We start from the raw sequence: 13,719 nt of genomic DNA on the forward strand, positions 1-13,719 counted from the left end.
CTCAGTGACTTATTGCATCCTTTCCTTTCATCTCCTTTTTAATTAGGAGTATGCAGTTTCAATGCCTCTCATGCTAGCTATTTAGGGTACATATTGTGTCAGCTCAACTCAGTTGGTTGTCCCTTTCAAGCAGAAGCATTCTAGTATGCTTTTGATCACTTCCTTTTGCAGCTCCTAAACTTGCTTATCATTTGCATGATAATTTCTTCCAGGCTTTTTTTAGTGAAGACACTAGGCTCATCAATAACCAGGATGCCCTGGTGCATGGAGCAGGAGAAATGGTTCACAGAAGCTTAGTTTACATGTAGTTCTGGTGTCTCAGTAGAGGACAATGTGTGAAAAAAGAAAAGGAATTACAGTTCTTATAGGAAATTATTATTATTCTACTTAAAAAACTGTTATTGTTGCTGTTTATAAAAACTATGCATTGCAAATACTTTCCTGTACTGTTGGTCTAGTATTTTCCATACACAAAAGGGAGAAATAATCAGTCTTTCACTTTTTAATGATCAAGTCCTTTGTATAAAACAGCTCGATCAGCTTTTTTTTTGTTTTTTCTTAACCTGCTAGGAAAAATGTACTAATATTCCCTTTATGAAAACAAAGCAAAATAGAGAGTTTATCAGTAAACATTTGCTATAAAGTTGCACGACAGAATTCCAGCAGTCATTCTCACAAAATTAAGAAATACCACCTTGCCTGCTGAGTGTTTGTGGCATAGAATTCAAGGAAATAACTCAATACTAATTTTGAGTGATAACATTTAATTTTCTGAGTGTTTATTGGGAAAATACAATTATACAATTCCTTTTGTATCTTGATGAGTTAAGATTTTCATATGAAAAAAACTGAAATGGTTGAACTAGTTTACAGTAACTAGTGGAAGACAGTGTGGCAATTCCTCAAGGATCTAGAACTAGAAATACCATTTGACCCAGCCATCCCATTACTGGGCATATACCCAAAGGATTATAAATCATGCTGCTATAAAGACACATGCACACGTATGTTTACTGCGGCACTATTCACAATAGCAATGACTTGGAACCAACCCAAATGTCCAACAATGATAGACTGGATTAAGAAAATGTGGCACATAAACACCATGGAATACTATGCAGCCATAAAAAAGGATGAGTTCATGTCCTTTGTAGGGACATGGATGAAGCTGGAAACCATCATTCTCAGCAAACTATCGCAAGGACAAAAAACCAAACACCACATGTTCTCACTCATAGGTGGGAATTGAACAATGAGAACACTTGGACACAGGAAGGGGAACATCACACACCGGGGCCTGTCATGGGTTAGGGGGAGTGGGGAGGGATAGCATTAGGAGATATACCTAATGTAAATGACGAGTTAATGGGTGCAGCACACCAACATGGCACATGTATATATATATATATAAAACCTGCACGTTGTGCACATGTACCTTACAACTTAAAGTATAGTTAAAAAAATACAAAAAGGAAGAAAAAACAGAAATGACTTTGTTTGTACTTTTCAGTTTTTCAGTTAAGTATGTAAGATTTATATTCGACTTTTTTTACTGTACATATGACAGGTGGTTTTTTAACTACCCTACCATCAGACAGTCTGGGTCTCAAGGAAAATATTTTGGTAGAATGTAAGTATTCCCTGGATTTCATATGAGGTTGACATATTCTGGAGCAAGTGGAAAAAACTAGTTCTTACCGACATTGTACTTGGCAGAATGCAGAGGAAAATATCAACAAGTTAGAATTAAAGACCAAAAGGTTTTATAAATGGAAGAATAGCTTTAAAAATGTTTAGAGTTGGAGAGGACTTTATAGATCATCTATTGCAGTGATTTTTCAATGATATTCATCTATCCATCCATCTATTCAATGGATGGATGACATTCAATCATCCATCTATTCCATCTATTCATCCAGCTCTTCTCCTATTCAATGTCTGTTTATTATGAGCCTATTATAGTCTGTCAGTCAACTAGGAGCTGCAGAAACACTGATGAAGGCAACACAAAAAGTTTCTGTCTTTGTGGAACAGACTAGCAGGGAAAATAGATAGTAAACAAATAATCCCAAAAAGAATTTTTAAATTAAATGCTGTTCCTATCCGGAAACATGCAGTATCTAATAACTTTTTTTTTCAGAAGGACAGTGCTTACTCTGGAGGTTAAGATTTCTACCTGCTTTTTGACTCCCTTGAACTGAGCCACTGTTAATGATGGGAGTGCATTATATTGTTCAGATGTACCGGATCAGAAAAGTGGCTGATAATCCAGCCTAACGCATTCATTTATTTTACAGGTCAAAGAAGTCGTGTGTCTAAAGCCCCAGCACCAGGTTCTAATGGGTTTGTACTGCAGTCCAGACCTCTTGATTCAGTGCTTATCTTACTATGCAAAATTGACTCTCAAAACAGAACAAGTTCACACTCTGGCTTTCAGAATTGCTAATGATTCCCTGCTTCTTCCTTCCTTTATCAACTAATCACCTAACATTTTTAATGGGAGTGTTTATTAATTAACCCACTGTATTCGGCTCATGCTTGTTCATTGTATCCTGAGTAGTGAGATATCCTTTGTGCCTTATTACTAAAGAAATTAAAAAAAAATTGTATTTTTTCTCCTCAAAACTATTCATATATTTATATTTTGTGTTTTCTATTACAACAGTGGTCAGTAAACGAGGACCACTAGCTGCCGCCTGTTCTTGTAAATAACACTTTACCAGCAAACAGCCGCACCTATTTATTTATGTATTGGGTATGGCTGCTTTTAACTTGCAATGAAAGAGTTTAGTAGTTAATGACAGAGTCCATATGGTCCACAAAGCAGAAAGTATTTACTATGTAGTTTTTTACAGGAAAGATTAGAAAACAAATTCCTTAATGGTTTGATTTTCTTCATAACACAGAAGTCTGTGCATAGAATAGTCAGTAAATATTGTTTATTGGGCTGATTACTGTTCAACATTTATATATTCTTTGAGAAAACATCAGGGAATTTAAAACATTTTTATAAAGAATCAATATTTTATTTGTTAGATTATGTTATTTAATGGGGCATTCAATAGCTTTGAAGTCAGAACTAGGGGGTGACAGCTCTACCAATAACCAGCTGTAAGACCCTGGGCAAGTCATGAATCTGAGCTTTCCTTTCATAATTTGTACGTACAATGCTAACTTAATGCTCGCTTGGAATTCGGGAAATAATGAGATCAAATACACTCACACTGTAGGTGCCTCAGGGTGTCCCAATAAATGGTTATGACACAGTATTTCACTGATCAAATTTGCTTATCACCTACTCAAATAAATAAATGATACCAATAATAAACAATTAAGTAACACTAATCTCTATTTGAGCTATTTGGAATATGTTTTAATTTCTATATTGTTTATAGGTAGGTTGCTCAGGAAATTTGAATAAATGCTCAACTCTTGAGGTCATATGACTTTTTGTTAGCAGTATTTTGTTTTCCAGATTCCACAATACTATCTAGTAAGCAGAGAATTTTGAATGCTTATGCAAGTGTGGTTGCCGCTGAGGTGTGCAGCTCAGGTCTTTCTTAGAGAAAGAAACTATCATCAGCTGAGTGCCTTTGGGTCTGATGCATCAGTTGGGCCAAGGCTACACTCTTCTCCAGCAGCCTCCCACCAAAGACTGAGCACAGCAGAGTACTAAAGCCTGGCCATTTTTGCTTTGCACGCAAATCCTCTAAGAGGCATTCTTTGATCTGAAGCTTGGCATCGGGTTCACCAAGACTTTGTCACCTACCGCTAATCCTGCCTCGTCCCCTTTAATCTTTCATATATTTACCTTCTTCCCTGACAAACCTCTCAACCTCCTAACTTGGTCTCAGTGTCTGCTTCCTGGGGAACTCTACGAGGCACAACAAACAAAGCGATGTTACAACAGTTTTTGAAAATGAGGAAAACTTTTAGATACACAAGTAATATTGACAGGAAAATATTGCAGCTTTAAATATAAATGAAAATAGACATAATAAAAATATACTATAGAGTTTTTAATCATTTTAATAAGTAGAGTTATATTAGCAATAAGAGTTTCAAATATTAAACATTTGGACCTATGTTTTAGATGAGCATGTCAACATAAAATACTAATACTAAAATTCTATAAATATAATTCAAAAAATAGCACTATTCGCTTGGTCTAAATCTATTTTCACATATACCAAGACTACTAAATATAAATTCCTTAATCTAGTATAACGTTTTATACATCAATTTTCTGTTATATCCTATAAAGAAATAAATAATCATTGTACTCACCTACTTATAGAAAATATTTCTTTTAGGTTACCTATTTATTGTACTATGTAAGAAACAATGTATTTCGACCTCAAATGAACTTCATGAATACTCCCTAAACCTTTCAAGAAAAAGAATTTGTGAGCAGCATAAAGAAATTGCCTGTTTATGAGTACTCATTTGAAATAAAATAACAATTAAATTCATATAAACCATTTCTTAACAAACAGTTCTTTTCTTTGCCATTTTCCAGCATCAAGTATTTTAGACAACTCCTCTCTTTTGATACACATCTTCTGTATGCCATTTTTATTCCCAAATTTTATTGCCATCCTATTTTCTGCCTCATATATTTTAGTTTCTATTCCACAAGTGATTTGTGTCTCTTGAAATGAAACTGCCAACCAGGGTAATAAGTACTGCTTAAAGTTATTAAGTGATAGCAACAATTTGAATTTTGAGACAACTTTTCAGCTACTTGATTTTATTTTGACTGTTACTGATTCTGACAACACTAGCATCTTTGTTTTAAAATTTGTTTCCAATTCTTGAAAGAGATTGCACCAGCTCAATTTTCAAGACAGCTTTTTTGATACTATTATCTCATAACCATTCAGTCTTAACATGCCTAGTAATTAAGAATGTACACCTGGCTTGATTATGCTTACAAATTGTTACTCTTTATATGGGATATACCTGAGTGATGGAAAGATAGCTAACTAGCACAAAGTATGGAGTACATTCAGTTGCTGGAAAAAAAACCGTATTACTTCCTCGAGGTGTGATACATTTTCTATTTCTGGGTCTCTCTAAATAATAAAAAAAAAACACGTTTGAGCATAAAGTAGAACGACTCAGTGTTACTTACTAAATATCAAATAGAGGAATAAATGGGTCTATTCAGGCATCACAACTGTAAATGGTGCTAAGTGATAGTCACATACACCAAACCATAACGCTGGCTGACTTTCAGTAAGAAAGCCCTATGGGTTTGTACATCTACACTCTCACTCAACAGCCCTTACAGCAAGCAACTTAATCAGTGAAGGGAGACATTATACACTGGCTTCTTTAAAAAAAACAAAAACAACAAAAAAATACCCACCCCCACACATACGTCTACACATGTGAGGTTGAAAGAAAAAGTATCTAAAATACTTGTCTACTTACTTGTACCTATAATCATGTCACAAAAATTTGAGGGATCTGATACAAAATGTGACACAAAGAGAAAACATAAGTTAAAAACAAACAAAAATAAGATGAGAAATTACAGACCAAAAATAAAACAAAGATAAACAATATAAAATAACAGTGACAAAATTACTCAAAATGTGGGCATCAAAATTTTTTTGGTAGTTATTTCCAAGATAACCACTTAGTAGAGAATACTTTATAATCATTATAAGTTATACCATCTAAAATTAAATTGAGATCATAGAATATTTATAATATTTCTTCAGTAAGTGGATGAGTTATTTACTAAGACTTAATTAAATTTTCTTTCTACTATTGTCAAAATACTAAAACTTTAACGTAGAGGGGAAAGTTGCCGGGGAATGAATGCATCTCAGCTATGAGAGTACATTGCACTTGATTGTCAACGGGCTCAACTAAGAAACTAAAACTGAAATAGTATTAATTTGGATATTCATAATTAACATGCTCTGGAATAATGAAGGAATCAAATTGTACTACCTATGTCATCAGTATATTTAAATGTATGAAATATTTGCATAATTGATTCCAACATAAATTTATGCGCTTAGTAAAGCTTCTTGTTAAAAAAACAGTCTTATTGTGGTATAACTGACATTCAATAAATTTAATGTGTATAATTTATTACGTTTTGACATATGTACATACCTATCAAAGTATTGACATAATCAAGAAAATGAACATTTCATCATTCTGAGAAGTTTTCTTCATGCTCAACTCTTGCCTGTCCCCAGGGAACCAATGAGGCACTTTTTATCACTATAGATCAGTTTATATTTTCTAAAATTTAATACAAATGCTATAATACAGTATGTACTCTTGTTTTGTCTGAATTATTTCCCAGCAAAATTATTTTGAGTTTCGTCCATGTTGTAATGTGAATCAGTATTTCATTCCTTTTTATTGCTGAATAGTCTTCCATTTTATGGATATATCACAGTTTACTCATTTACCTGTTGAGAATATCTGAATTATTTCCAGTTTTGTGTTATCACAAATATGGCTGCTTCGAATATTCATGTAGAGGTCTTTGATTACACATATGTTTTCATTTTTCTTGGGAAAATACCAAGGGTAAAATGGCTGGATTATATAGTAGCTGTGTATTTTACTTTTAAAGAAAACTGCCAAAATGTTTTCCAGAGTATACAATTTTACTTTCTATTAGCAATATATGACAGTTACAGTTCCTTCATAATCCTGCCAACACTTGGTATGGTCAGTCTTTTATATGTTAGCCATTCTATCAGGTGTGTAGTGGTATTTCATTGTGGTTTTAATTTACATTTCCCTAATGACTAATAATGCAAAGCATCTTTTCATGAGCTCATTTGACATCCATCTATGATCCTTGGTAAAGCTTTTGTTCAATACTCTGTTCATTTTTATTGAGTTGTTTGTTTTCTTTTTATTGCGTTTTGAGTGTTCTTTATATATTGTGAATAAAAATCCTTCATCATATACTTGGCTTGCAAATAATGTACTCTAATCTGAGGTTTTTTATTCTCTTAAAAGTGTCTTTGAAGAGTAGAATTTTTAAATTAAGTCTTATATATCAATTTTTCTTTTATAGATTATGATTTTGCATGATATCTAAGAAATTTTTGCACAGATCAAGGTCACAAACTTTTCTATCCTATGTTTCATCTAGGAGTTTTATAGATTCAGCCTTTACATTTAGGTTAGGACCATATTTTCGTATAGTACAGGATGTGAATTGGAGGTTTGTTTTGTTTTTTTTTACATGTATCTTTGTTAAAAATTACTTGTCCATATATGTTTTGAGTCTTGATTATTATAGCTTTAAAGTAAGACTTGAAATCAAGTAGTATTTTCTTTTTCTTTTCTTTGCTTTTTTGAGACAGAGTCTTGCTCTATCATGCAGGCTGGAGTGCAGGGGCATGATCTCGGCTTACTGCAACCTCTGCCTCCTGGGATCAAGAGATTCTCTTGTCTCAGCCTCCCGAGTGGCTGGGATTGCAGGAGCCTGCCACCACACCTGGCTAATTTTTATATTTTTAGTAGAGTTGGGATTTCACCATGTTGGCCAGGCTGGTCTTGAACTCCTGACCTCAAGTGATCCACTTGCCTCTCCCTCCCAAAGTACTGGGATTACAGGCGTGAGCCACCTTACCCGGTCAAAATCAACTAGTATTTTCAAAGTGGTTTTGTCTATACTAGGCCTTTTGTATTTGTATATATGAATTTTAGAATCAGTTTGACCATTACTACAAAAGTGCCTGCAAGTATTTTGATCGGGATTGCACTGAATGTCAACATAAATCTGGTGATAAATGTCATTGTAATAATACTGAGCCCTCTGACCCATGAATGAGGCATATCTGTCCAGTTATTTAGGCCTCTTTACTTTCATTTAGCAGTGTTTTGTTGTTTTCAATGTAGAGGTCATGCACATTTTTTTGCAGACTGATCCCTCAGTATCTGGTGTTTTCGAATGCAATTGTAAATGGCCTTTTATTTTAAATTTTCAATTCCTTATTGTTCTTTGTTAGTATGTGATAGGAGATAATTCTTCATAGGTCTTGTGCTTTTCAGTTTGTCTTGAGAGCACAGGCACTGACTGCCTTTGTTCTAGAATCCATTTCCAAAACTGGGATTACGGATACAGTGTCTCCCTTCACCGCAAAGGAAAGGTCTGTTTACTGTCCAGTATGATAAGGAAACTATCTCCCTTCAGTGAAAAATTTAGGCAGGCTTATTGCTAATTATAGAAAATTTAGGTACTTTAATTTATTATTCCTTTCTTGCAATGAGACTAATTTCATATAAGGTGTCACCTCCTTTTAGTATCACACTTTTAAAGTGTGGGGTTTAGGGAAAAAGTACAGATGACTATACTATGGCTACTGCTTTTGATTTCCATCCTTTTCTCTGACTCAGGAATCTCATGTCTTCTGTCAACATCCATGAGCATAAGGCAGGCTAATAGGCTTTTATTAGCTTACAAATAAGATAAAATCTCAGACCCTTCCAGTTCTTGAAAATATACAGAAATACAATTAAATGTTTACTAATGTTCTTAGATCTTGTAACTTTGAGAGACACACATCAATTCTGGAAGCTTTTTGGTTGACTGCAATCCTATCTCTTTCTACATAGACAACTACGTCCATGGGTACAGTTTTACTTCTGTTTTACATCAATCAGATTGTCTATAAATACAGCTTTATTTCTTTCTTTCCAATCTAAAATATTTTTATTTATTTCACTAGATAAAACTTGTTACAATGTTGAATAGACCTGATATAAACATCCTTGTCTTGTTCCTGATCTTTTGGGCTATGCAAGATACTGTGAATTTTACCTTGTTGGGTCAGTATCTCTGTATCCCAATAAATATTCTTGAGCTTTGTTCTAGGACTGTTATTTGGAAACCATTCGATTGCTTCAGGTCTTACTTTGAAGATTTGTTAAGTGGAATTCAAGCAGGGATATTTCTAGGATAATTATTCCCCACTACTGAGGTAAGGCCCTTTACAATACTCTATCCAAAGCCTATGAACAGGTGGTTGGGGGGCAGCAGGTACTATGGCCCTCCGTGAATGTCAGGCACTTCTCCTTCTGTTCCGACTGATTGGTTCCTTTTCTAGATTTGAGTAGTTTCCTTATAGACACGAGCTGACCAATACTCTTTCCAATACGTATGGGGATCCATCTGCTAATCTCTGGGCCATCTTGTGTAGTTCTCTCCTCTATGTTACTTTCTCCTGTGCACTGAAGCTACCTTGTTCTCCCTGAACTCTCAGCTCTGTATCTTCAACTGAGAAAGTCTTCTGAGCTCTGCCTGGGTTCCCCTACATTGTGCCGCAGCCTGTAAATTATTCAGATGGGAAGCTATGGTAATTTCAGGGCTCATCTCCCTTTATTTCCTGACTCTCAGGATTCAATGTCCCCTGTTTCTTGATACCCAGTGTCTTTGAAAATCATATTTTAATATAATTTGTCAATTTTTTCTTTGTTTTCAGGAGGAAAGATAAATCTGATCCCCATTATTACTTCTTGGCTGGAAGCAGAATCTACCATCATAGTACACTATTATGTAATGTATTACATTATATTCTGATCTACCATACTTTAACATACCAAAAAGCAGTAAGATTATGTTCAGAATATAGAATTGGACACATATATAAAGGACAAGTTTTATGTTTTTATAATTTATATACTGACAACTCCCACTTCATATGATGTACATGTGCACATATAATTTTGCCCAAGTTCAAAAAATATCTAAATTACACCAAAATATAAATTTTTAATTGTATCTAATGGCTTTTCATTCTTCTTAAGATTTATAAAGGTTTGAATAAATAGGACATGTTATGTTTATATCATGAATACAATAGCTATACTTTATAACTAAACATTCATTTATACATATAGTTGAATCCACATCTTCAAATTCTTATGTAAAATGAAAACAAGGTTAATACCTTTAGGTATAATTAATACCTAAGTACCTTTAGGAAATACATAGTTAAATACATTTATATCCAAACATGGACTTTAGTTAAATAGGGGAATAAAAGACAAAGCTACTCAAATATATAATAATTGTCTAGCACAGATTAGAAGAAGAAAAAAAAACATAAAAGATGATTTCTGTAGAGAGAGAAGAAGAAAACAAAGATAAATAATGTAAGGCAAAGAGGCTAAATAAAAGAGTAAATTAAAGAAGAATAACATCTAAATCACTAGTAATGTAAATCACAGTCTAGTATGGCTGGTATAGGTTGAGACCAACTTGCACATGGCTATAAGTACAGGTTGGGGCTTGAATCTTATTCTTGGTTCATTCGATCAATCTTTATTGAGTGTTTACTACATTCCAGGTATTGTTTAAGACAACAAACTATCACCACAGCCTGCTTCTGTGTGGCCCATGATCTAAGAACAGTTTTTACATTTTTAAAGTTAGAACACAACACACACACAAAACAAAGAAAGGTATATAATAAAGAAAGGTACATAATAGAGACCATATGGGCTGCAAAGCCTAAAATATTCACTATTTTGTCATTACAGAAATTCTGTCAAAGCCCGGTTTAAGATTTTGGGGATAAAACAGTGTAAAAGAAAAAAAAAAAGAATACCTTGCCTTTCTGGGATTGATATTCTGGTGGGAAGGATACAGATAAACACTTAAAATATATGGTTTGTCAGATGGTATGTGCACAAGTTATGCAGGGAAGGGGATCAACTGTTAGCAAAGGGGCAGAGATTGCCTCATGGCCCATACAGCAAAATGGGGTGACCACGTGGGACGAGAAATGATGTGGTTATCTGGTCTTTTGAGGGTGATAGGGTTATAAAGAGAGAGTCAAGGAGAAATATTTTGATTGTGATTGTTGTGGTGAGGGTAGTGGAGGGGGTCATTTCACTTCAGAAGCCCAGGGTGCTAGGACTCTCACTCCTCTCCTGCCAGTCATGAGGTAGAGTCTAGGGAAGAGTGTGGTCTCACTGGGAACACCCAGAACTTCTGACTCTTTCTCAATAATCAATGCTTTATTGAGTGGGAGAGCTACAGGTCATAGCTGGGTTTTGAGAGGGTTTATTTGAGGGTAAGAGTAAACTAGAGGAAAGAGTCGCCACAGTGAGGGTCCTCAAAGTGACAAAATTTATTAGAGTAGGCATTTCCTGAGGTTGACAATGTACCAGAAGGGACCACTGACAAGCACAACATTCTGGTGGTTTAGAGAAGTCTGGGACAAAAGATGAAATTATTGCTGTTGTAAGCACCATACCATAAGAAACACCATACTGAGTCAAATCAGTATTCAGTGATATTGCTTTTATTGAAATGTTTATTGAGCACCTACTATGCACCCAACACCTTTAGGAACTGAAAATAAAATGATATGCAGGAAAATATAAACAAGTTCCATCTCTCATGAAATTTCCATTTGGATGCTGTGGGTAATTTCAATTCTTTTACAAATGCTTTGTGCAAGTTAGAAGGTACTACTTACATAGGGTGGGCAGGGAGGGCACTGGAGGACGTACCTTTTATGCTGGCTGTTGAAAGATGAAAAGGAGCTAGCCATGCCACAAGAGAGTGAGAAGCAGCAAAGCGAATAAAAGTGAGAAGGCCCCGAGGCAATAAAGAGCTGTCAGAACACGAATTTATGACTGTGGCAGTTTCGCCTCAGGCAGTCTTCTCAGAGAGCACTACTGGTCCTGTGAGGAGACAGGGCCTCCTGGGACAGTCCCCAAGTGGAAGGCTAGTCGGAACTTAACCTGCCCTTCTTTTTGTTGCTACTACTCATGGGACCCAGGAAGGGTGTAGGAGAGGGGAATTTCCCTCCAATATCATGTCGCTAAGATTCACAGCCTTTAGGTGGTATCCTTGCTTTGTCCACTGTGGTGCGGTGCACCGCCACTTTTTTATATGCTTATTATAGACAGCAGGAGGGCAAGAAAATTAATAGCAATCTTACTAGCAGCAGCAGCAATAGCTGGCATTTATTGAGGGCTTATACATGCCAGGCACTTTACATGTAGCAATTAATTTAGTCCTCAAAATCATTTTGAGATGGGGAATAATACAAACTCCATTTTTCAGATTAGGAAACTGAGGCAAAGAGAATTGAGTAGCTTGTTCAGCTGATACAGCTAGTAAGTGTTCAAGGTTGGCAACATGGCCATAAAATTATCATGTTCTTACAGCTAATGTACTAAACTGTCTCTTTTCTTGAGGAACGATCTGTAAAGATAAAGTCCAGGTATATACTTTCATTTTATATAGGTAGTTTGAGCCTCACTTTAAATATTACAAGTGTTTCCCAAATCCCATGTTTTCACTACCCTCACAAATTGCTGTTGTAAGCACCATAGCATTATTTTAGTTTGATTCTGGGAATAATTGCTTTTTGAGGGATTAAGATCCCCCTTTTCCGGCCGGGCGCGGTGGCTCACGCCTGTAATCCCAGCACTTTGGGAGGCCGAGGCGGGCGAATCACGAGGTCAGGAGATCGAGACCATCCTGGCTAACACGGTGAAACCCCGTCTCTACTAAAAATACAAAAAATTAGCCGGGTGAGGTAGCGGGCGCCTGTAGTCCCAGCTACGCGGGAGGCTGAGGCAGGAGAATGGCGTGAACCCCGGGGGGCGGAGCCTGCAGTGAGCCGAGATCGCGCCACTGCACTCAAGCCTGGGTGAAAGAGCGAGACTCCTTCTCAAAAAAAAAAAAAAAAAGATCCCCCTTTTCCTTTCCTCAATCTCTATTCCTGTATAAGCTTACTTTCAGGCCTTTAGGCTCTTGGGTAATATGTTCAACCATAAACTTTTACACTCTAGTTCTCCTCAGCTTCAGCTCAAATACATTCTCTTCACAATTCCCTCAGTCCTCCAACTCAATCTGCCTCTTGTCCGTGTGTTTTCCTTCACAGATATAAGATTTGTGGTTTTGAATATTAACTAGTTTTGAGAATAAAATAATAGGCAGTTGCCTAAGTTCACTTCATCAGGTAATCTCACTTTTGCATGCCAGGCAGTTGGTAGGACTTGTGAGATTAAAATTTGGCACTCAGATAAATAACAGACAATAAATTTCATGATACTGATAATTGGATAATTCTAAGAACTCCTTGACTTTATTTCTTAGTTTACTAGAATCTGTTTACATAAATGATTAAATCAAGTAAAATTTCAGAGATTATGTATGAAAATAGGAGTGTAATAGATTTTATTGCCTAAAACCAGCGAGCAACTCCAAATACTCCAAACAAACAAACAAACAAACAAACAAACAAACAAACTTTAGTCAGTGCAGAAATGGCTATATATGTATTAATCTTTTTTTGGTACTTTTAAGTCAAATCTAAAAGTTCTAAGAGAAAGAATATCTCTTAAATCTGACATGAGAATACCATATGAGAACAAATAAGATAAAAAATGAAAATTATCTTTATTTCATTTATATTTCTAGTTAACATAGTTTATTTCATTAAATCCTTTAGCTATCTAATCTCATGTCATCACTCTTGTGTGTACCACAGGGCCCTATACAAAATGATTAAAATACAACATAGCCAGATATGGAAAACATCCTTACCTTTAAAGAACACAAAATTCCCGTCGCTATTTTCATAAACTGCATCGATACTAGGAGGCAAGCCCCGCCAGAAGTAAGTAATTTGCATTGGGTATCCATCCATCACCCTGTTGTTTCTCACTCGCCAAAACCACTGGTCCTGCAAACCAAGCAAAGGCATC

The 13,719-nt window shown here is 35.5% G+C and overlaps 1 protein-coding gene across 1 annotated transcript in view; it reads right to left on the minus strand.

Annotated features, from left to right (window-relative positions):
* The window catches only part of MMP16 (matrix metallopeptidase 16), a 284,820-nt gene that overhangs the window by 29,334 nt on the left and 241,767 nt on the right, over positions 1-13,719 (minus strand). The window contains exon 7 of the mRNA XM_032759998.2: positions 13,559-13,697. Coding sequence (XP_032615889.1) covers positions 13,559-13,697 — 139 coding nt within the window. The remainder of the gene's footprint in view (positions 1-13,558; positions 13,698-13,719) is intronic.

This window comes from Hylobates moloch, unplaced genomic scaffold (assembly GCF_009828535.3).
Source record: "Hylobates moloch isolate HMO894 unplaced genomic scaffold, HMol_V3 SCAFFOLD_9, whole genome shotgun sequence".
Taxonomy (NCBI): domain Eukaryota; kingdom Metazoa; phylum Chordata; class Mammalia; order Primates; family Hylobatidae; genus Hylobates; species Hylobates moloch.